Genomic DNA, 25,398 nt, shown 5'->3' with positions numbered 1-25,398 from the left:
AATACTTTCATTTGTTGGAAGCAGTGGTATGTAACCTACCTCCTGCTTTGCTTGGCCACTTGTCTGAGATCAGCTCCGACTTGGCTTTTGAAAAGCTGTCATGCGCTCCCCACCATCTATCTCTGCGTGACACCTGCCACAAGTGTGGTTAAGAGGCCACTGTGGAGCTGATGGACTTCAGACAAGATGTAGTTGTACCTCAGGCAGTGTTGCCCTTTGGCACTGATGACTTTTTAATGGCAGTCTCAGAAGTGGTACAGCGAGTAAGGATGTGCAAGAAACAAGGAATCCTTTCAAATGTTGAAGCTGAATTGCTGGCATGCAAATGGCATTGCTGATTGTTCCTTATTGATATCAGATGACGTGGTTATGGCCATTACATCTTTGCTTAGGAGAGCTGTCACATCAAATTCCTTTGCGTCACTTCACAGCAACCCCTGGGACACTTGCTAAGTTGTTCATCGGATTTGAGTGTAGCACAAGAAGTTAAGGAGTGAAGTTGACTCAGTTGCCAAGGTGCAGGCTGGAGGTGGCTGAATTGGGGTGGTGGTTGGCAAAGCTTGTGGTGGGCACTCCTTGTCAGAGGCAGGGGAGGGGATCAAGATCTGTCTGGAGAAGAAAGGCAGGGCAAGCTCAGGAACACTTGGAAGAGGTGCTAAGCTAGACAGACTGATGGGAGGGAGAGTAGAAGTCCTGCAGGAAGGGCCAAGATTGAGTCATTGCCACAGAAGGGAACTGAAGCCCATTTGAACACGGACGGCTGGTGGGCCAAACTGTGATTCAATGTGAGGAATGAAAAAGGTCAATTTTTATTTTTAACTGAGTCACAGAAGAGCAGTGTGGAGAATATGATAACCCTTGTTATTTTGTAAACGTGCGTATTCTCTGAGGAAGTTGGACTTCGGGCTTTGGCTGGCTTTTCTGCTTTCCCACAGGGTGCAAAGATGGCTACAGAGCAAGGCATGTCCCAGCACAGCTGGGGAACGAGCATGCCAGACCTCTCACAGTTGTCACCCTTGCCTGATATTGAAGTGACTGGAGCTGCCTTAACAAGAGAAAAGTCAGCAGCAACATGTCCACTGTGTAGCTGGTGCATGAAAGTACTTGAGAAAGTGACCCCGGCCTCATTTTCCATGGGCTTACAGATCATCTGGCCACTGAGTCAAAGCGGACCTGTGTTAGACCCCTGCGAATCATGCTCAGCCTCTACAGGCAGAAAGAGAATTTAGCTTCTTGGCTCCCCCTCACCCCTCTCTTAATTTTTTTTTTTTTTTTTTTTTTAAAAGAGCAATGAAAGGACTGAGCCACCGCCACAGCCCTGGTCACTCCCAGTGGATGACTGAAACAGCCGCCCACCGGCGGTGGAGGATGGGCCGGCGAGTGGTTCGGCTGTTGCTATAACAACAGCACCTCAGTCTCATTTCTTTTGAAAAATGAATTGCTGCTGGTGGGATGAAGGGGAGCAGCTTCTCCCCGTAGATGAAAACCCTGCCGACAGCCCCCATACTCTCTTGTTTATGTATTGGGTCTGTTGTGGCATGTCCAAGCAGCTCTGCTGAAAATTTCAGGACGCGTTGGATTGGACCATTTGGTGTCTGCGTGTTTGCGTGCACAGCCTCTGTCCCCCCTGCCTATCCCCCAATTAAGAGTCATTTAAAAAGTCAACCTGCCAAAGTTTGACCTTTTCTTGCTCTGCAACTAGAGTTTCTCCAAAGGCACATAAAGAATAGCGAGTCCTGCTTCACTCTTCTGCTTTGGCATAGAAAACTGCTGTGAAATGCAGATCTGTCAGCCAAATATTTTGTGGGAATAAAGCTAAAGGCCTGTGAAACTGGCAAGGGTTTTATTTTATTTTAATACTTTTTGGTTTATTTTAATATTTTCCTTTTATTTTATTATTATTTTATTCAAGAGTCTTCTGCTCCTGGACATAAATCTCTAAGCTGCTGCTAATATCCTCATGATGCATACTGTAAATCACATGCACAAGCTCTCCTACTACTTAGGAGAGGGAAGACACTTTACGGGAGAATATTTTAATTCAGACATTTTTTTTACAGAGGGAAGAGGAAGTGCTGGGATTTTAGTGTAAGATACTGTGGAGTCCTGGTGGTGGGTAACTGTTTGCCAGAGTATGGTCAGTCAGTGTATGATATTTAAGCCATCCAATAGTTGACACGGTGATTGGGAATGAAATCAAAATACGAAAATGAATGTTTGCATTGAAATAATTTGATAGGAATACTTCCGTGTTGTACCCCAAGAAGAAGAGATGCCTCTATTGTTATGGCTCCCAACCCCTCTAAAATGCTGGAGCCAAGGTGCTTCCTCACCTGCAAAGGTTGTATCCAGCATGTTGCCTTTAAATACACCTTTCATGTTATGTTTCCCTCTACCTACAGTAGTTCAATGAGCAAACAATGAAAATAAAAAGATTACGTTTTTTCTAAGGCCTATTAACCCCCCAAATCCTAAAACCTCTGAAGGAGAATAATGCGGAGCTACAAACTTAGAACAGGCTTCATTTTGTTTTCATTTGCAACAAGGCACAATTTCTGTACGTTTGACATTTGATGGAAAATAGTTTCTGTGTTAAAGCTGCTTGTTGTTGTGGTTTAACCCTAGCCAGCAACTGAGCACCATGCAGCTGCTTGCTCACTCCCCCACGGCAGGATGAGGGAGAGAATCGGAAGAGTAAAAGTGAGAAAACTCGTGGGTTTGAGATAAAGACAGTTTAATAGGTAAAGCAAAAACCTTGTGCAAGCAAAGCAAAACAAGGAATTCATTCACCACTTCCCATTGGCAGGCAAGTGTTCAGCCATCTCCAGGAAAGCAGGGCTCCATCATGCGTAACAGGTATTTGGGAAGACAAACGCCATCAGTCCAAATGTTCTTCCCCCAGCTTTACCTGCTGAGCATGACATCATATGGTATGGAATTATCCCTTTGGTCAGTTGGGGTCAGCTGTCCCGGCTGTGTCCCCTCCCAGCTCCTGGTGCACCCCCAGCCTCCTCAGTGGTGCAATGGTGTGAGAAGCAGAAGAGGCCTTGGCTCTGTGTAAGCCCTGCTCAGCAGTAACGAAAACATCCCTGTGTTATCAACGCTGTTTTCAGCACAAATCCAAAACATTGCCTCATACTAGCTACTACGAAGAAAATTAACTCTATCCTAGCCAAAACCAGCTTAGTTGTAATGTATGATAAACATAATTATTAATATTTATATACTGGGCCTGCTTTTACTTTCACTAAGTTACTGTGGATTTGTACAGGGGGACATCCAAGTTTAGGAGCTGATATATGTAGGGCTGGTTATTTTCCACTAGATAGTTTTGATTCTTATGGTAGACATTCATGTGCAGCTAAGGTGATGGATTCAGGATAAATTAGTAAACGATATGAAAGTGATCACTCTTACTCATATTCTGTAAGGGATACCTTCAAACTGTTGTGAAATGTATGGAGTCAGTTCTCTTGTATCTCTGAGGAGATAATTGCCCTCACTAATCCCTGAATGGTCATTAAGACAAATTCAGTTTCTTCCTCTTCCTTACATGAAGTTTTCTTAATGACTAGAAGCCTGTCACCAGGCCCTTTGGTATGACTGTTTGTACTTTAGCCCAGCATTTGGCCAATGTGAACTTGGGGCAAAGGGCTGTTGCAAGTTTTGGACCTTTCTTCGAACCCCGTTTTTGTGTGCGCTTGAACTTGGTCTTGAGTTACTTGCTGTTTGGTGACTGTGTTTCTGATGTGGAAGGCAAAGAGGGATAGTGACTTTGTAGTGAGACGGCTTAGGAGCTGAAATGGATAATTTCAGCTGTAAATTGTGTGAGTGGCCTATTAGGGGGTAATATTTAAATATCCTATTTTAAGCCGTTATATCAACTGTGTTACTGACCACCTGCACTTGAGGCCAGATTGTGTTCTTTCTTTTCTTGCTCTGAAGAAAGGAAACTTGGAAGCGACTGTGCTGCTGTACTTGTGAAGTGGTGCCATTACCACATCCGTATTGTCCTTTCCTCGTCTCTGGGGTATGAACCAGGGTTATATAAAGATCAGTAAAACAAGCTCTATGGCTCAGCTGTAGTCTTCTGCCATACGCCAGTTATGCTGGTCAAAAAGCAGCAGGGAGTTGTAATGCCGTACGGTGGTGTTCAACTTAATACAGGTTTTTAGGTGAGGGAAGCAGCAGAGGTGAGAGCCATATCATAAGCCTCCTTGTGGGATCTGATTTTTCTCCTTCACACTAGTCCTGGGTGTTGACTGACTTTCCACATCACTGTTAACTGGCACAGATGAGGCAATTACCACCCCATGGCAAGTGCCTCTTGCTAGAGCTTGCTGCTGCCATGGCACGGAGAGATGAAAAGGTGATGCCTCCGCTGTGGAGCTTCATGCTCTGCAGCCTGGCGTGCTCCTGCAGACCACGGCTGATTAACGTGATTGTGCAGGGCTTTAATCAAGAGAGTGCTGGCGCAGTGCACGCTCCCACCTGCGCCTGCTGCCACATGCCATCTGCATCCCTGGGCATCTGCAGATCTCACAGGGGCAAGAGCTGCTGTGGTGGGGTGAGGGGAGAGGAGCAGGAGCCCAGTGATGGGGACTCCACACATGCAGTGCGGAGGCCCAAAACATGCTTACAGCTTTCCTGACCCCCGCCTTGCTGCAGGTGGGTTCCCCATCACAGCCTGTGGCATAGCTTGAGGAACTTCTAGGTGCAAACCACCGGCCTTGCTGTTCCCTGACCCCCAGAAACCAGGGATAGGGAAAGACTCAGGGTAAGGACAGCTCCTGTGAAGCTGCACAGGCATCTTGCACCGGAGGAGGAGCCTGGCCGAGCAGCGGTCCGCATGGCAGAGGCTGCAGTCACAGAGCAGCCGGCCTGTGTGCAGCACCATAGAAGCTAATTTCAGCTTTTGGGAGGCTTAGCATTTGCTGGCTTTGTGCAGTGGGAACAGGCAGGAAAGTCTCAGGCACGTGTGCCAACAGGGACCCACTGGTGACTCTGAGCCATGTGTTGATCATTTTCCCACATAAAAAAGCTCTTCTGCTCCAGTACAAATCAAGGAATTGATGGTCTGCTTGATTTCTGCTTTGTTATAAAGGTCACATCTCTGCAGAGGACCAGCACATAGCTTAGTGTCCCATGCATGTTCAGCTGGGACTGCAGCAATGAGTGTATTGGCCACGTCCTTCTGCGTTGCGTGCTGAAGAGGCCACACAGGCCTGAAGGACGAGAGAAGGGCGCAGCCTTCTTAGAACCGGTCCCTCTAAAATGGGGATGAGATATGGATTTGCTTGTCTGCCTTACATGCAGGATGAAAGGGGAACTTTCCTTCTGGGATGGGAGAAATAAATGGGATCTGGATTGTGGGAAGAAAGAAGGTTGAGGACCTCTAGGTTAGGGAAGGGGTGGGAGCTGCGTGTCTGGGATTTTCATACTAGTAAAAATACTTTAAAAATTGATAAAATCTTTCAGTATTTTGTCTTCTATTGTTCTAGTATCAAGGATGCAAGCATGTCCTGAAGGCGTTTGCTAGAGCTGTGACCTCTTTGCTTCCTCCCCTCCCCACTATTGTTTTTTGCCTTAGCTGAAGAGGGATGCTTTTTTTAGCCTGGTACATAAGCAGAGAACTTAACGTTTAGTGTGATAGGAGAGGACTGCAGGTTGTTACAGTGTTTTGCTATGCTTCTTTTAACCTGAATTAAAGCTTATATTAATACACTATTTTTTTAATAACATTCTTATATTCTAATTTAATTGCTTTCCTGGAGACTTGTCTTGCTATCAATTCTGTTAGTTATTTATCTTTTACCTTAGCTCCCAGCACACAGGTTATTTCTTTTTTGTTGTTGTTGTTGTTGTTGTTATTTGAGTTAACATCATGGAAAGTGCCTTCTATTTTTTAGGATGGATATGTTTTTTCCTCACTTAAAACTGATTCTCAATATGTTTTGTAGCCAAGAACAGAGGGCTAATCAAATGAAACTCTTAATGAATTTTCTCAAAAAAAATTACTGTCAACAACACGTTTCAATACAAGTAGTCAATCAATTGTATTGCAGGTATTTTTCAAGAAGCTTCTAGAAACTTTCAACAAAAAGATTTTCGGAGTAAATAGTAAATTTTAGTGATTCAATTTTGAGGGTCCAATTTAAGACTCCTCATTGTGTTAGGCACTGTTTGAGTCTCATCACTATGTTAGGCACCAAACAGTTGAATTTTTTTAGACTATCTTCTCAAATTGATCAAGGCATAAAAATGAAATCAAAGAAAAATCCTAATCAGAGTTTTTAAAACTTATTGTAACTAGTAGGCTTGATGAGGAGTATCTGTCACAAGGCCTATCAACACTTTTTTTGTCTCTGCAACTGGTTAATTTTTTTTTCTTCTTTTATTTTTCTTTAAGCTTCAAGAGACGGTCAAAAGGAAGTTGGAAGGCGCACGTTCACCTCTCAATGGAGAACAACAGAATGGAGTTTGCGATGGGAGCTTTTCTCCGACCAGCAAGAGGTTACGGAAGGATGTACCGGGCATCGAGGCAATCAACAGCTTGCCCAATAATTTGCCTTTGCCTGCTGTTTCTCCTCTTCACCAGCTCGACATGAAAGCTCCCCTGCCCTTGCAGAACAGTGGAACTCACAGTAGTGGTCTAGAAGACTTGGGTAAAAACGGTGGACTTTCCGAGATAAAGCTCCCAGTTAACGGTTGCAATGACCTAGACGATAGTTTTAATATCCTGCAGAACAAGGAGCTAAAGCAAGAGCCTTTGGATGACCCTAGCTGTATAGACACTTCTGAAACATCTCTTTCAAATCAGAACAAGCTCTTCTCAGACATTAACCTGAACGACCAAGAGTGGCAGGAGCTAATAGACGAACTAGCGAACACCGTTCCAGAAGACGATATACAAGATTTGTTCAACGAAGACTTTGAAGAGAAGAAGGAGCCAGAATTTCCCCGGCCTGCCACAGAGACTCAAGAGAGTGCAAGCGTGAAAAGCGATCCATCTCATTCTCCATTTGCTCACGTCCCATTAGGTTCTCCCCAGGTGAGGCCTTCTTCTTCTGGTCCTCCATTTTCAAACGTCTCCACAGCCTCTAGCATAGCTTCTGTGTCCAGTGCCCCGCCAGCCCCAGTCACTGCTGGCTCACCCGCAAACTGTGTTGTTCAGTCACCTCAAACTCCCAGCCAGGCCCACACTCCAGGCCAGAACGCAGACAACGGTCTGGAAATGGCTATCTTATGAATTCAGCAGCAGCAACTGTGGCAGGATCAGGGCCTGGGCCTGTGAACATGCCAAGCGCTGACTTGTCTCCAGCTGAACAGCTCAAGCAAATGGCAGCCCAGCAGCAGCAAAGAGCTAAGCTCATGCAGCAGAAGCAGCAACAGCATCCAAATCAAGCCTCAAGCTGGTCACCTGTAGGCCCTCCATCTAGTCCATATGGAGGACCCTTCAGTGCAGACAAACCAAATAGTCCAATGATGTATCCCCAAGCCTTTAACAACCAAAATCCAATAGTGCCTCCTATGGCAAATAATCCACAGAAGACCACAATTAATAACTACCTCCCTCAAAATCACATGAACATGATCAGTCAGCAGCCAAATAACCTGGGCACAAACTCCTTAAGCAAACAGCCTAATATGCTTTCTTACGGCAACACCAAACCTCTGTCCCACTTCAACGCTGAGCTGAGTCAGAGGATGACCCCACCAATGGCAAACCCCAGCAAGAACCCCATGATGCCGTACATCCAGCAGCAGCAGTCCCAGCAGCCACAGATGCAAGCTCAGATGGTGCACCTCAGCGAGGAACAGAAACGCATGCTCATCATGAAGCAGAAAGGAATGATGAATCAGCCCATGGCATATGCAACACTTCCTTCCCTTGGTCAGGTAAGCGCAAGTGCATGATGTGTGGGCAACCAAAAAGAGGCTTGATACAAAGATTTAGTAACTCTTTGTATGGTTGTCTCCTTTCTCCTTCTCTTTCTCCTGGAAAGTATGGAATGTCATTGCAGATGCTTCTTGGACTTTTCATGCGGTACTGGAGCTTGATTATTTTAAGAAATTACTGAAATGATGTTGTGTTATGCTTTAGAAATGTTGTTAAATGACTGTTTTTCTGAACTAGCGCTCTTTCCACGTGCTTCTACTGATGAGCGCTTAGGGCCACTCTGGGAAGCTTTGGGTCGGAAGTGTCCCCTCCTTGGAGGGTTTATCTCCTTTTTTTTCATAATGTGAGACTTTATGCTTATGGATCCCAAACCACTGCATGGCTTAGTTTCCACAGTGTAGTTAGCATTGTAACAAAAGGATGGAGTGGTTGACCCCTTCTTCTTGGGGCAGGAATCCAGCCAGCTTTAAACAGCATGTTTGGCATTTTTGGCTCAGGGAACAAAGGAACGATGTTTTGGGTGCTGAGTGCCTTTGGTTTCCACTGGAAGAAGTAAGCACAACTGAATGCTTTTAGTAGTGCTTGAACCATGCGTGAAATGAGATGGTTTATTCCAGGACTTTCAAGCAGTGTTTAGCAACTTCAAGTATTTTATTGTTACGAATCTGTAGAGTCTTTCAGCAAGAGGCTAAAGCCATGTTGGCTTGAGTGACTTGGCATCACTGTGTCAAATATATTCCATGGTAACCTCTGGGGTGTCAGCTGCCAGGCTTGGAGAATGCTTTGGAATGAATTAATAACCGATTTGAATAATGGTTATAGTAATGCCCTGTTGCCTTCTGGGTCAGCTGGGTATTCTTAGTTGTGCAGCCCCTGCACTGGTGTCATGGAAAGGCTTGAGAATAAGTTTTCTTTCTGAATGTTGTTTTTTAGGGCTTTAAAAAGAATTAAAGTTATAATCAGTTCACAAAATAGGTGATGCCTTCCCAGAAGTTATGTGCCACCAAATCACATCAGAAATTCTGATACAATAGTACACTAATAGAATTGTTGGTTGATAGATTTAGCGTAACACCTTTTTGCCAAATTAGCTGTTTCCACACCACCTACAAGGAGTACTTCCTTCTGAGTACGGTTTAACTGTGACTCACACTGTAATGCATGTAGAAATACAGCAAAATTTGTCATTTCTTCAGCCTGTGGAGTTTGGGGATCTACCAATAGGAGGAGTAGGAGCTTTACCAGGTCAGAGCCCATCACATTATTTAAAATTAATTTCAAAACAAAAAGAAATGTTCATCTGCCTCCTGTTTTTGGTTCAGAATGTATGGTGACAGCTCAAAGGTTCGTATCTCTATTTTAATTCTGCTTGCCTATTTCATTAGAAATAGCTTGTCTAAAGCCTTTTCTTTTTGTGAAGACTTATCTAGAGAAATACTGCGATAATGACATAAAACTCAGACTGTAATCTGAGCTACAGAATTTGTCAGGTTGTAACTGAGAGGCAGAGGATGTTTGGTCAGGCTGTCTAATGCTTTATTGTTTCTTTTCTATGTTTTTGTTAAATCTGCTGAACTCAAAGACCCATCAAACAGTTGAGAGAATGAACTGCCTATGTGAAAGAGTTAATGTCATCTCCTCCATTTCATAAGTTGAGAAATTAATGTCTCACTGCAGTTCTCCAATGTGAAGAGGAACCCAAGATTTCATGTATCTAATCTCACTCAGTTCCTTTTTTTTTTAATGTAGGGAAAACTAGATATTGGATACAACTAGACATTCTTCCAAAACCAAGTCCAGATATTAAGTCATTTCTATATCTTACAAAGAAGAAATTTAAGGCAAAGCCATACTTTGTTACATAATATGAGCAATTCACATTTAATGACCCAGTCAGGATGAGGAACCTCTTGCTTGTGTGTAGATGTAGTAAGGTCCCTTCACTACTTGTGAAGCCCGCTTGCCTACACCGAAGGGATTTTGTTTGGTGAGAAAGGTTGAAATAATAGATTTCTAACTGTAATGTATTTCTTTATTCCTTCCTTTCCTGCTTCTCTGAAAAGCATTTTTCTGTGGAAAATTGGAAAGCTTATTATTGTGAGATGTGCTTGGTGGAAACAGATTGTTTTTGCAAAGGTGGTAAAAATGTTATGTTGATATTGTTGAGTTAAATCCAGACTGATGCAGATTATCTGATTCTACTACTTGCTGCAGGATGCGGATGGTCAGACTTGCCAGATTGTATATGGGAAAATAAAGAGATTGCACTCTTCAGTTTGAAATGCATTTCTGAATGTAAAGTGAATGTATCTTTCAGTCAGCTTACAATTTCTACTTTCATTGTAGTTTTGGTCTTTGATACAGAATTGTGTAAGTGTGTGTGTGTTAAATAATCATGAGGATTTAACAAATGTCATTTAAGGGAAAAAAACCCCTTTACCTATTGCATCTGATGATTAACACTGACCATATATTTCTGTCAGGTGATTATTACAAGGGCATACTTGAGAACCAAGAGATGATTTAGGGAACGTCAGGCACGGACAAAACTGACTGGTCTTATTTTCCGTGTACTGCTATAAAATTCAAGTATGGCTAGTTGTGTGCATGTGTGCATACATGCACTACATACACTAATTAAACCTATGTCTGTTTGGACCCAAAGTACTTCTATTGTTAATAAGCAGAATTTTTACGTACTCATTGCTCCAGTTGTTGAGTGAGCTTTAGAGAGACACACCATTTTTTCCATCCAGCTGGGACCTTGCAAATGCTCTGTGGAGGTCAGTTGCCCGTGACTGTCCTATTAGTGTGCCAGTGCTGGTGCCCTGGGATTGTGTCCTGGGCTTGCTGAGCATCGCTACATACAAGAGAGGGGAGCAGCGAGAGAGGAAGCTGTGCAGCTCAATATCCATGAGAGTGGTTGGACAGATGGAGTGCTACATTAGCAGCTTAGCTACCAAAACTAGTATCCAACAAAAGCAGGATTTCTCTAAAGGCTTTCTACACTGTCAGCGTTGAAACTCTTCCTGTCAGACGTGTTAGTCCTTTGCTTTGCTGTGCAGATCCAGGACTGGTACTGGCACTGTAGTTGTAACCTCCATCACACTAATGCTGAATGACCCATATGCCCTGAACCATGATGTCCTCTATTTTACATTATAGCTTGTTCTCCGCAAAGTAGCTCTGGATGGGGTATTTGTCTGTTTTTCCACAAAGCTGATACCGGTTCGGAGTTTCGAGTCAGGGATTTTTCTAGGGTTAGCCTGAAAGTAATTCAGACTGTTTTTTGCGGAATTGACTGTTAAAACCATGATCAGATCCTGACCCATCTATATTCTGCAAAACCCATGACTGGATCCTGACCCATCTACCTTCAGCAAGGCTCTGGCCTGCTACTAGTCTTCCCTCATGCCTGACTGTTCTCCACTTGGTCAGCCTTGTACTTAGAAACCCCTGCTCTTTGCCTTACCCCATGTACCCTGATCTGCCCTAAACCCACTTGTTAGCTTGTGAATACATGGCAGGTATTGCCCTTTAGCCTCTTGCTTTTCCTGGGTGGCTCTTTTGTTCTTGCTTATCCGCAGCTATAGGCTAAACCAGCAAGTACAGATTTTCACTGGAGCTGATAACTTGTTAGGTATTTGAGGGCTAGAGGTCCTCTGCTATTCTGGTTCCCATGTGATAATAAAAAGAAATTGGTTTCACACCAAGATGCAACAGGGGCTTTGTTTAAGCTTTTTATGTGATTTAAGAAATAAAAGCAAGCAAGCCTAAACCAACCTCTTCTCTCAAAAATTAGAGCTTTGTTTAACCTAAAGTGTTCTGTTTGGTTTTTGAGGTGTATGTAAAGTTTTATGGGAGGCACTTTTTTCCTTTTCCTTCTTTTTCTTTAAACAAAAAAGTAATTTCAAAGTGGGGAAAAGTGAAAACGTTTTCTTTGGAAAATTTCAGAATCATTAATTGTGGCTTTTCTTGGTTCCAGCTGTTCAATATGTATGTGTAATGGTAAGAGAAAAAAGCAGCCCGACGGAATAGATGTTGAATGGCTGAGACAGAATTTGATGTTTGGAGCCAAGTGAGTGAGGGAGAGTAATGAGAGGTCGAAACAAAACAGAATTCTCCGTGGGTGTAAGAAAAATAAAACTAGACTGCAGCTCTTTGCCTGCATGGGACTGTGAGGACGCTGCAATTATAGTTCCTATTGAAACCACTAGTTATGTTGTTTGACATTGGAGGGATGTGAACAAAGAGAAGAAATGACACCATACTGAAAGAATATCTTCAAATTCTCTTTTCGGTCTTTTGTTTTAATCTTATAAATTCAAGGTGCGTCATCTGCTCAGTCTGATTTGGCATGTGAAGGATAAAGAGAGATCTGTGTCCGAGAACATTTCCGAAAAGTAATTGTCTTTGTCCTTTTGAAGTGAAAAGGTGTGTTTCTCACTGGAATTGTAAAAGAGATTTTATACTTTTTTGGAGGTTATCTTTGGGATAGTGAGAAAAAGAGATTGTTGATGTTCTGGGATTTGGCCTTTTTTAAAAGCCTACCTGAAAGTAAAGAAGAAAGTCTACAATTTGTATTCACTGCAGGAAAGTGTGGCAGAGACACAACTGTCTTACCAGATTTTAGGGGAGACAAGCTGGAATGGAAATAATGACTGTGAGGATCACTTGCTGAACAGCCTATAAAGATGTAGTGAATGCCTATCTATGCTATGTTTGACTTATAGCTACTGTTTTCACAAAGGTTTACCCTGGAGCTCTGATACAATGCTGAAAATTGCTCCCCAGAAATCAGTCTCTCTAGGCTCTTAAGGACAAATGGGTAATCAAACTGTGTTTGGATGGATTCTGACCATCTCATTAGGCAATTTGTAAACAGTAGCCTGGCCTTCTTACCAATTCCTGCTATAATCTGCCCATTGTGCTGGGAAGGAGGTCACGTTAGCATGAATCACTAGAAACAAATGTTGGACAGCACTTGGCTAAGATCAGATCCCCATGGCATAATCCTAAAACTCAAACTTTGGCTTGTTGGTATTTCCTCATTTTGCGACCTATGGGCATGTACTTTTTCACCTAATACATACTTTGTTCATTCCATATGGTAAATATTTTTGTGCAATACTAAGTTTTTCTAAGCCTTGCAAAATTGAAGTATAATAGTGCTGCTCCCATGCCCGAACTGAACCAGTCATCTTATCATAAGAAAACCATAGATGTCTTTGGTGAAACCCACTTCCCTGAAACCATGCTGACCGGTATTCCTGCTTTATTCTCTGAGTCATTGCTGGTGGAGAACTGAAACCAATTGTTGCATTGTTTTGCTGGAGAGTGTGTCAGAATAACCGGTCTTTTCCTCTTTTAAATATCATAGTTGTAGTGGTAAATCTTTGGCTCTTAGAAACTTATCCACTTGTCCAAGATTTGTTAAAATACATTGTTGCGTGATTTGCTTCTTGTCTAGTTTCTTCAAGACTCATAGTGTGAGTTATTCTCATCTCTAAAGAAATTGTCCTACATTACTTTCAGAAGCAGAAAATTTGTATTACTGACTGCATGAAGTGTATATTAAATGTCCCCTTTTTTGAAGTCAACATGATAGCATACTTTTTCTTCCTACATGATCTAGATTGCTACGTAAGGAGCAGTTTGTCCTGTTATTTAGTGAAACCTGTTAGTCTGATGATATAATATGTGCCAACCAACTCTCCTTTAGTTTTATTAGTTACAACCGCAATCACGAAGCACTGTGATTTTGAAATGTCTACAGCCAGTAGCAGCATATTTTTACATAAAGTGCTACCCTTTCCTGTGGTGGGTTTTTTTTTTTTTTGGGGGGGGGTGGGGGGTGGGGTGTCTTTGGCCATTTTCTCCTTAAAGTGCAAGTTATCATCATCAATTTTAGTTTTCCAATCTCATGACCCATTCCACCTGCTTTCAGCAATACCAGCCATAATCCATTTCTTATTGTTCATGAGCCTCTCTAACTCTTCTTGTTTATTGTATATGCTCTTAATATACAGGTGGTGTAAAACTGTTCTTTCCACCCGCTTTTATGGTTGGATCTGTCATAAGCTGGCGACACACCACCGCTGAACATACTAGGATGTTCATACCACGCTCTCCCCAATGCTGTGTTCTTCTGTAGGCTAGTTTGCTGCCCTCTGAGCATCAGCATAACTAATTTAGCATGAAAAGGCCGATGCTTTCAGTGCTAGATGGTGACTGAAACATCCATGTAGCCTTTTCTTCATATGGCAGTGTTCAAGTCTTTCTTCCTGTCCTGCTTCCTCCACCCAGGCGGTCGCCTCCGAGAATCAGCGTATTCGCTGCAGCAGAGCTACAGGGGCAAACCCATTCATCCGCTGACGCCTTTACTCTTTGTGGATCTGGAAAAGTGTTTATCACAAAATGGTACCTGTGATGTTTTGATGTAGACAGTGGGTTCAGCTCATGAGTTGGATTCTGTTGTTCTCCCTTTTTATTTTAAGAGAAGACTTAATCCAAAGACTAAGATTAAGGTTCCCATCCTTGGCAGCGACTTCGTCTGTTTGCTGTTCAGTGCCTCACAGCTGGCTGCCAGAGCTTGCAGAGTGCTTGTCTGAGAGTTTTGGCATGACTTGGTCTGATCCCTTCCTCTCCAGTCTGTGATCTTGCATGGCCCAACCAGGATGCAGATTTGATCACAGGTTGCATTCAGATAATATTTTGGAGTTTTAAATGTTTCCTTGTGTCATTTCTCTAAGACCATGCCTGTCCCCAACTTTACCTTTTTCTGGAGTTTAGACATTTAGAGTACTTCTTGCCCCTGTAATTTCATTTTCTTTCCATAATTCCTAAGTTTGTCAGTTTGCTTCTCAACACCTCAGACATACTAATTAGACATTAATTTTAGAGGAATCTATATTCCTATGTTTAAATTAATGAATATATAAGCTTGAATGTCTCAAAGTCAACTTGTGCCCCATAACACTTCTGGTCATAAATATTCAGAAATTACAAAATCACTTTAAAATCATGAGTTCATAAAATAATATACATTGGGAGGGGTGGTATGTGTCTTCCTGTTTTCTGAACTGCAAGGGTTCTTGTTTTCCAGTTCTTTATCCATCTAGGACAGAAGTTTACCTTTTAAAGCAAAGCTTTGATTCTTCCTCACCTTCTTGACTCTAGAAAATGATATGTAAATGAAAACATGTCAAATGATAAGATAATGCAATACTGGGGATTTTCCTTACCCCCCATTTCAGTGTCATCTGCTCTTATGCTACCCAGCTGGATGATTAAGGTTGTGGTGCAACTCCAAACCTCTTTCTTGGAAGCTTCTCTTTGGTCATGTTTGTATTTCTAAGGTGTCACGTAGTCCTTTAGAAAAGGCACCTCACAGAAACAAATGACACTGTTTCCAAGTTACTGTCTGTACTGAGGATAAAGGTGAAGGAATTTTTCAGAGTGTACCAAAATTGCTTCATTTGCCACCAACAAGGAGGCTGCGCGTGTTTTCCGCATTGAGTGGATTTACTAGACCTTGCAGCTAACAGCAGTAATAAAATCATCACTGGGTCCTGACCAGATTTAACAGTACAGATCCAGAGCTAGGGAGGCCTCTATTTCATCTCTGTTTCAGAGGCACAAGGGAAGATCTATTCTTCTTCCTCTGCTTGACCTTCCTGGTCTCATGCTCACCTGCACTGAGGTCGGGGGTCAGCTTTCCTTTCCCAGTAAAGGGAATCAAGCAAGCCTTGCAACTAATTTTGGCAGAGAACAGGCTTTGCTGGAGGGGCCAGGGAAGGCTTTACAGCTGTCCACCCATTTCCTGTGCTGCGGTCAGTTCTGCAGGGGACACCTTCCCAGTCAGCTGACCGTAAGAAACAGCAGCCATGTTGTACAGTGCGTGCCTCTGCTGAGAGTAACCGGGGGCAGTTCACAGTGGCCTTCTGCTAGCGCTTACTGTTGTGTTTCATACCTGAAGATACTCAGACCTACTGTGTTTCCACAGAAGAACCATTTAAAGTGTCTTTTTTTCCTATAACTTTCAAAGATCCATTTATAGATAAATAAATGATTAGTCTTCATCAGGCATATAACAATGGACTTCAGATTAATGAGCTCTGGACCCTTACCGCTTGCTGTACTGATTGTAAGAGATGAACTGGACTGCCTCCTTTCAGGCTGCATTTCCACCCTTAGGAAGGCTTCTAAGCCTGAGTGTCGTTTTGTGTATCTCTGCCGACATGAGACTTTAAATTGCCTTTTGACTGGTCTGTTCTGCAGGGAACAAACTGTAAACAAATCCCTTTGCTAGGAAAGCCTCTTCCAGGTAGTCTGGGAGTTTATTCTCTAATCTAGGTTTAGTCTCATTGCCTTTCCCAACCTTTATAAAGAAAACTGGAGACTGGATTAAAAATTAATTCTCTTTCCATCTCCTTTTTTATCTCCCTCCCATAGTAGGGGCTTATACAAACTAAGATTTAATTCCAAGCAAACTTATAATTTTTTTTATTAGTTTTTGAAGAAAAGACTCATTTTACATACACAAATATTCTTGCAACAAGAATTATTCTTAAATAAGCAGTACCGTTCCCCTGTGCTCCCTTTACTGCGGGAGGGATGGAATGACTCTGCTGCTTAACTCGGTTAAGTACCTTCCGTGCAGATTCTGCTCCCACCACAGGCTTACAGTGATCACCCAGCCTGCACTGTCAAGGACCCCCTTTTCTTTCCTGCATTCTCACTCTGCTCTGAGTTCTGTCTATTAAGAGGCTTGCAGCAAGCAAAACTACTTATCATATAATCAGTCGATAAGGGCAAAGGTTATAGGGTATCCTGTAATTAAAAAGCTTATTTGGAACTATTAATAGATTGTGGTTACGCTGAAAGCAAGCTCCATCCTGTTCTTCTCTTCCCCCCCCCCCCCCCCCCCCCCCCCCCAGTCTTCTCTTTTTCCCCTGTGACATGTAGGTGGCTCCTTCTCTGCCCATAGCTCTACACTCAGGTAAACAGAAGAAGAGACACCATCGGGGGGTAAGTTATGGAAAGCCAGCATGGGATCTGCCTTTCCCCGGAGGGCTGTTTGGTGGGGACCGGGAGTGTGAGCAGCACCCCATGCTGTATGCATCCTCCTCTGATGCCTCTTGCACCAGCTCTTCTTTCCTGTTTGCAGGCCAACCGGGAAAGGCACTGGTTGATTTTTGTTTGGGTTTCTTTTTTTTGGGGGGGGGGGGGGGGATAGGCCAGGAAGGCTGCTGTGTTTCTGAGGCTGAGCTTTGGTGCTTGTAGAGAGCCAGGCTGGGGAGTGGGGGAGAGCTGGGCAAACCATCGGGTTCCTCTCCCACCTTATCCATCATCAGAGTTACTGTTTCCTTTGCAAGTGGGACAGGAGGTGGGGGAATAAGTGGCAGTCCTTTCCAAGTGCCTCTGAAGGCAGTCACATCTGTCTGATCAAGCTGACAAAAAAAATGTTGTGAAGGAAGAAAATCTTAGTAGTTCTCCCATGGTGGTGCTCAGTCTGGGCCTTTGTGCAAGGTGTGGGAGCCACATGTCAGAAGAGGTAGTGCCCACCTCAGAGATCTTGCAGCTAATTAAAGATTACACACGGTGACAGCTTCATTTTGGGTAGCACTGTGAAGAGCTCAAAAAATCAGAAATGCCACAACTGAGTTGTCCACAACTATCAGTGCTACTCTGCTTAGGGCAAGAAATGGCAGAAGAGGAAGAAGGACACAGGGAGAGAAGCTAAAGTGTGCAAATATCTTACAGGAGGCTGAGCACTGCCAGAAAGAGAAAATCCCCTGCTGTGTCATAATCCCCATGTTCCTTAAACATCTTCCCCCACTCAGGAGCATTTAAGTGACACTGAAAGAGACTGCTTGTTTATCCCAAGAGCATGGATACAGCGCAGTTCTTCTGCTCAGGGAGAACATCAGTAAGCACCAATTAATGTTTCAACTAGGAATTTAGGACCAAGTAAGAGTCATATTTTCAGAGGAAAGGTAATAGTCCCATCTTTAGTGGCTCATTTTCACTCACCTTTTGTTTACTGCAGTTTATGGCTTGTAGCTCTCAGGAGTGTTCTGAGCTTGTGAGCGGATGATGTCACTGCGTTTTGAGGAGTTACGTGTGGAGCCCAACAGTGCTTTTTAAATTTGCGTGTACATATTCCTTTGTGGCTAACGTACATTTTTTGGACACATATTACCAGGAGCTTTTCCATCCCTTCTCTAAAGCAGTGTGACTTACAGCCTGGTTCTGTGCCATCAGCGGGGGGCTTGGCCACCAGATGGGCCACCGGGCAGGACCAGTGTCAGTGTGCATTCAAAGCCTTGAGCTCAACTTCTGCTCTCTGTGTCTCTGCCTAATGTGTGAAGGAGCGCTCTTTGATGAGCAGTCTAGGCTACCCAGCTGGCTATGATGTTCCAGCTCAACAGTGAGGTGTACCTTGCACTTCGGAATTCCTATTTTGTCTCTTATCTATGTGGATCCTTATTCTGGTGCTTTCCGCAGCATTTCTGGATACTCAAGCCCAGTGCTACCTAGAAGCATTATGCTATTGGTATGTGCGTTCCCCCCGAAAGATTTCCTAATGTCTGCAACGTGTATGTGTCCATCTAATCTCTGCGATGTGTACGCGTCCGCACTAGGAAAGCTTAATACCTCTTGAAAGACTGTCCCAGTAAGTGGTTAAGTGCAGATTTGGAGTCCTGCATTCAGGAGGTTCTGCCAAATCCCAGCTGATGCATCTAATTTGCTAAAGAATGTGGCTTCTGCTCTCTCAGCAAAGATTTCATTCCTCATGGGCAGTGGGAAACTTGCCCTTTTTGTGTTATTGTTCACTAGCTTAGTATTAAGTCTGAGACAGCCAACTTTGTTACTAAGGAGAAAAACCAGTCGGTTGGTCCCTATGTTCTTCATTCTCATGTAGTGTGTGTGTATATGTGTTCTTTAGTCCTCCTGCCCTTATTCAGCCCCTTTTCCTGTGTGTGAGGAATGTTTTGCATGCATTAGCCTGCAAGCATATCTTACGCATTGGGAGGAAACCATCCATTCTGTGTCAACACATCTTCCAAACAGGTGCCTTCCTCATTTACACCCGGTGGGAGCTTGTTAGCAGCTCTTGCTCTACGCTAAGAGTGGGAGCTGTCTAGACAGGGTCTAGAATCTCATAAGAAAGCAAACCCAAGTCCAGCAGCACTGTCACAAAATCATGTGTTAATGTTTTCTCTGCCTCTCTTTCACTTTTGTTTCACACTTGTACAATATTAAAGTCTATTCCTCACTCCAGAAGCTCAGTCTTTGGCTGCTCGTGCTAGCATCCTTCTGTAAAATCTGTTCTACTAGGTTCCTTGCTACTAGCTAAAATCTCCATGTTGAAAAACAGAGGTATACCTGTAAGCTGTCTTTTGTTTCCTTATGCTATTTGGAGAAACTGAGGGAAAGACAATGTCTTTAAAAAAAAAAACAGAAAGAAAAATAGTTTGAAAGGGTCAGCCTAGAGAGAGTTTAAGGTCTACCCTGAGAAGATGATTCCTTCTTTTCTGACATGATGTTCCTTACAGACTTAAGAGTTAACATCCTCAAAGAATCTGCATTTTAAATTATTTTTTTGTACGTAGTATTGCCTAGAGAAAGCAAAATTCCTGAGATTGCCCACCATGCACTTTCCAGGGAATTATTTTTCCAATGTGTACTTCTTTCCCTCTGAGTCTAGCAGGTTAAGGTTTGTTTGGTGGGTTGTTTTTTTTTTTTCAATCTGTCCTATATTATTTGTCTGTTCCTTTTCTCTCCCTTGCTACTCCATGAGCCATTTTTCTTTCTCTCCCTCTAAGCTCCCTGTTCAAGTTTACCCTCTGTTTCCCCTCATCCAGCTTTTGTTTCTCTGCTTCCCCTTCTTATCCATTTAATAGCACAGGACTGTTTTTTGGTATTGTCACTGTGTGCAGGAAATCACTGTAGACACCGTGGCTTTCTGTGGTCTTTATACCTCCGGCAGACGGAAATAGTATGAAATATTTGTTGTCATATTAGATGTTTTTTTAACCAGTCATGAGACAGATGAAGGACTGGGGGATCTTAGCTATAATCCCATTAATGTGGTAGCACCATCCGTGTGATAAATTTGGCCGCTCCACCTTCAGCCTGCCCGCTAATCCATCTCAACCAGGACTTTAATGTTCTGAACTATGGAGCGGTCTCACTGGATCAAGATTGTTTGTAGTGCACCCTTACCACAGATGGCTAAAACAAAAATAAAAAAGTAGGAGGTTTCTATTGTTAAATTGTCAGTGACATGTTGTTTCCCACACCTTGAAGATTTGTCTCTGGCAGTAGAAGGCAGTAAATTAGTCTTACTAGCCCTTGCATTCTTACAGATGGAAAAGCAATTTTAAGTGATTTTTTTGGGTGACTTTTAAGCTATATTAATGATACCTTTGCTTGCCCTTCACGTCGTGTGAAACTGATCTCATCATTTGAAGAGACCTTTGCTGTTCCCAGAGGTGCATAGAACAAAAACGCTTAAAAGACTTCTAAGACATTGCTGGAATAGTTACTATGTACATCACAAACTACACAATGCACATGGATGTATAGTAAAATTTAATGTATGTGGTTGCTCTGAGGCAGTATTTACCTCATTAATCTTACCACATGGGGGTTGCTAGTCCCAGATCAAGAAGAAACATTTATGTGCTTCTGGGAGGTATCAGTGGCTTCACCAAGCGCCTGCAATAAAAGAGATCACAGTGGGGCAAATGTATGGGACAATACCAAAAACCTTGTGTGCCTGAAGCAGATGAAGCTCTGAGTTTCAGTTGGAGATGTCAGAGATTTCGTACTGTGACACAAGAAAAGGCACTGGCTGCGCTACTGCGCAAGTTTCCGTTTGCACTTGCCTGGTTCCTGCACCTGGTTTGCAGACAGCACGGGGATTACATCCTCGGTCCTTCCCAGGCCACAGATAAGAGCGAAAACCACTACCAACAAAAATAATCCTTGACTCTGGTTACATAAAGGGTGGGCTGTTTTCCAAGGGCCCTGCTGAAAGGGACACAGGTGTCACCTGCAGACGCACTCACAGCTTGAGGGAGGCTGTTTTGGCTAGGGATGGCCAGCATGCCAGGTGCACTGCCAGCCTAGGATTTTAATGCTAATGAAGCAGTGGAAAAGGCTCTAGTTAGTCACAATACAGTGGTGGCAATGACTGGGGGTCAGGGAGGGGTAAAACCAAGGGTACTAGTGCAGCCCTTCAGGAGAAAGCAGCTTGTGGAAAGAGCAGGGCCCCTAAGCTTTACTGCCTTGGAGTAAAAGCTGCACTGCTCGCGCCTCCTGAGTCTCTTCTGTAGCTGTCACTGCATATGTGTTGCAGCGAGCAGGATGTTTCCCACTGCAGCTGGGAAAAGCTGAATAAAGACTAGCAGAACCCAAACCTCTTACAGCTTGTTATCCACTCACCTGTCCAGAGCATCCTGCTTACCCGCTCTGCCTCCCAGCCACCTTGCAAAGCCTCGGTCAGAGAGGGTTTGCACGCTTTGGCCCCATGCAATGTGTGTTGAAGCGGAGTGGAAATGTTAGGGCTGTAACCTCAGCAGAGCTCCCAGCATTGCGACTGCTATAGCGAACAGGAGCTGTGGGGTGGCCAGGGCAGGCTGGGTGCTCCCCTGGGTGCACTCTGGCATTGCTGCTTTCACCAGAGGCAGCTTAGGTGTCTGCTTTCCTCTGCTTCTGCTCAGGTCCTCTGCTCTAGGTACAGTGTACTGCGCAACCCCCCCCCCCAAAATGTTAATGTAGGTAAATGAGCTGTTTTACTCATGCTCCTGAGAAGCACATTTCTCTGGAAAAATCATGGAGTTTTGGAAAATCCTCATGAGTAAGTCTGAAATCCATGTACTGCTGAGGACGCAGAACAACAGGGCACTGTTTTGTTTTTAAGGTGGTCTTTTATCATGTCTCAGATTTTTCAAAGAAAAAAAAAAAGTGAGTAGTTGTGATTTTTTTTTTTTTTTTAAATTGAGAATCACATGGTCGGTCTCTCCTCCATTTTCCTTACCTATTCCACCACTTTTGTTTTCCTATTAATAGAGTGTGCTTTGCCTTTTCAACTTAGTGCTTTCTCACCTACACAGCCCTAGTCAATGGGAGCACTTATGTAAGGATTGCACAGTCTGCCCCCCGTGCATCTTAATGAAATTGGAGATTTTTTTTCCTAGTTCTTTAGGATTAGATTCTTCTTTCTCAAAGGCTTTTTTTGGCCTCATAAATTAGATCACCGCTATGCAAAAAACAACCCACTGTGATCACAGCTTAATTGCACAATGCCTGCACTTTCTTGAATGTTGTTCCCATCTCTTCAAGATTAAGTAAGATCCAGTGGGTTGGACCTTTGATCTACATAATAAAGGACAAGGAGGCAGTTTGTAAATCCTTCCTTTCCATCTTTATTCTTTGCAGTTGGGGACCCAAAGGCTTGAAATAATTTTTGCTTGCTAAGAGGAAACTTTATGTAATATATGTGGAGATGCCATTATGCTAATTAGTGTTGTTAGGAAAAATCAATGTATGTATGTCATCTGACAGCAAGCAATGATCTTCTCACAATCAGCAATTTCTCATGCATTGCCAATGCAGTAGGACTAGGACTATTTTATTCAGATAAATTTCTCATTCATTTAGTCAGTAAATCATGGTGCATTTCATGATAGTCATTTTTAAAGTGATTGCATTTTGTTAAGTTTTATTCATGCATAATGGCTTTTTATCTGGCAATGAGGTCAACCTGTAGTCTCTTCCTCTGTCATTTGTACCTTACCATCCCAGCATGGACAAGCTCACGGCCATACCTGGATGCCACAGACTGGGAGGGATAGGAAAATACAGGAGGCACAGGAAGACAAGCTGTTAAGATTGGTTTCAAGTATCTGATGCTTAGCTGCAGGTTTACCCTAGGTGGGTTTATACTTGCTATATCTTTGCTACTAAGTGTAACTGAATTTGCTTTAAAACTGTGTTTGCACGAGCTTTCCAATGACACTTTTGAGGTGACCAGTTTGAGTCACGGCTGCAGGAGCACCTTTATTCCACTGGATACCCTGGTAGGAATGCATCTGGTGCTGTTCTCTTATCTGCAGGCTGTGCTGAACTTTTTCATTGGCAAAGCAGTGGAAGATGAGTTGTGGAGGTGAGGCAAGGAACCATGGTGATTTTCAATGAGAGATGGGCTCTTTTCTTTGGTGTCTTCATCTTGAGTCCACACTCTGCTGTGACTTTCTTGTTCTTAAGCTGGTAGAAAAAGTCCTGTTGTCTTCATCTACAACAGGAATGTGTCCTGGATCTCCCATGCAACTTCAATACCATTCTGCTGTCCTTGCTTATGTTTCTGGATGGCTGTGGAGGGCTTCCTTTTGTTTCTTATATACGTGGTTTGGCTTGGTGTTCTTCCCCACTGAAGCAAGCCATAACTGTCTCTTCTCTTTCCTTTTCTGGTGGCTTCTCTGCGTTCTGGTCATCTCCTTCCTCCCTGCACCTCCTTGCAGTCTTTGTCTGTTCTCCTTTCACTCATGTCTTCACAGTTTTTTTCCTTTCTTCTTCTTTGTCAACCAAAAAGACACTTTCTCTTCATTCACCTCTCCTTATAAAGCATAGTAAGCTCTCTCAGCATTATGTCCACTGAAAGGGGAAATGGGAATACAGGTAGGAGTGTTACAGAGCACTGGAGATACTGTTCTGCTTCAGGTTCTAGTGCTGTGCTGTCGACATGGGTGTTGAGCAGTGTCTGATGAGCTGCTTTTGTTGGATTGCTTGTCCAGGCACAGGGAGGAACACTATCGGTCCTCACTGACTGCTTCAGCAGTCCCCCATGACAGAGAAGACATCACATCTCTTTCCTGCTGGGATCCACAGGTCTGTGGTTACACAGTTGGGTCCAGGCTTGTTAAACCCCTGGGACAGAGACCCGAATCTCCTGTAGGGCTTTTCTGTACTCCTTGCAGCACTGTGGCTGCCCTTGCTGTCAGCTGTATGGATGTGGTTTGCTCTGCTGCTTCTCAGTGGATGTAGTCTTCACGTGAGGTCAGTATATCGTTTAGAAAGGTGTTTGAGTTCCTTTGGGATGAAAGGTGCTATATGAGTATAAAATCCTCTTAATGTCCCAGAAGGCTGGCTATTGATCTTCGAACAGCCATTTCAATTCTCCTTCCAGAGTCCCTGATTTCTTTCTTTTGTTGTTCTCCCTCTCACTAGATAATCTGGAGACTGATAACCCTTTCTCTTACCACAGTACCTGAGGGGGGAGAGGGGGAATTAATTGTCCATGAATTTTGCGGGAGGTTTCTCCTGCTGTATCAAATGGCCAGGATACCTTGTGTGCACTGGTGCTGTGACTCCCCACCCTGCTATGACTTCCATCCCGAGCCTGACCTGCTCTTTCTAGGTTGGACTCTCTCTAGTTACACTGGTGCAGGTCAGGAGTATTCACTGAAGTTACAAAGTTATGCAGAAGCCATTTTAGAGAAGAACTAGGTCTTTTGTTTGATAAATGGAAATTGAGTAAACCTTCTCTGTTTTTTTGTTAATATTTAAGGGAAGAGCACCCTGAAGACATTTTGTATCTTAACAGGTTTTTAGTATCTCTGTCTTTCTCTGTCTCTCTAATGCAACTTTGCCTACAGCCCCGTGCATTAGCAATGCAAAGCAGATTTTGAAAGCCAAGGGAATCCAGGCTCTTCCAGATGAACACTGTGATTTAAAAAAAAAAATCTGGAAAGAATAAAGGTTGTCCAAGTGGCATATGGCATGACAGTGACCCTGCTGTAAGGACAGACGTACAGAGCTAATGGTAATCCTATACTGGAGCCAGATAACATCCTGAGGTTAGGAAATCAAAGCCCCATGCTTTGGCTTAGGAGAGAATTAGCATGTGGAGCTTGCCTTAGCTCTGGAAACAGGGCAGTTCAGTTGCATTGGGGGCTTGCAGCCTTGGTAGCAGCAAGATCCTACCTTATGCGGTGCAGGAAAACCAGACCCATGTAGTTTGACCTGGGAACAGAGTATGTTAGTAAAGCTTCAGTGTTTAGGTGGATTCGTGGAGAAGGTGTATGCTGTTTCTGATAATTAGTTCAGAGAAGTCAATGTCTACTACTGCAGAAACAAGTCATAAGCTGCTTGGTCGTGCGTTGCCTAAAAGCTGTCTGAAGTGGGGGAATAAGTGCCGATATGCAGAGCAGAGTAGAAGAAATGACTGGGGCAGAGGTTGCAGCAGTTGGTATCCAAGGGATTTTTTCAGGGCTTTTTCAGATGGGAACCCCAGGAAGTAACCTACAGCAAACTACGCCTCGGGTCTGTACAAAAGCCACCTCCGCACACGGGAGTTTAACGTCCTTTAATGACACACCTGAGTCCCGATGCCTGTTAGTGGAGCCGTGGTTCCTGTGAGTCCCAGCGCAGGCGATCCTCTGGCCAGCAGAACTGGTGCCCTCAGCTGTGCTCCTGGCACCTGCGCT

At 43.5% G+C, this 25,398-nt stretch overlaps 1 protein-coding gene across 1 annotated transcript in view; it reads left to right on the top strand.

The window, feature by feature from the left end:
• Positions 1 to 25,398, top strand: part of MAML3 (mastermind like transcriptional coactivator 3) — a 246,347-nt gene that overhangs the window by 149,867 nt on the left and 71,082 nt on the right. The window contains 2 exon segments of the mRNA XM_075751185.1: positions 6,410 to 7,213; positions 7,216 to 7,899. Of these exon segments, the coding sequence (XP_075607300.1) occupies positions 6,410 to 7,213; positions 7,216 to 7,899 (1,488 nt within the window).

The sequence above is a fragment of the Balearica regulorum genome, chromosome 4 (genome assembly GCF_011004875.1).
Source record: "Balearica regulorum gibbericeps isolate bBalReg1 chromosome 4, bBalReg1.pri, whole genome shotgun sequence".
NCBI lineage: Eukaryota > Metazoa > Chordata > Aves > Gruiformes > Gruidae > Balearica > Balearica regulorum.
This window is presented reverse-complemented; position numbering and strand designations above follow the sequence as displayed.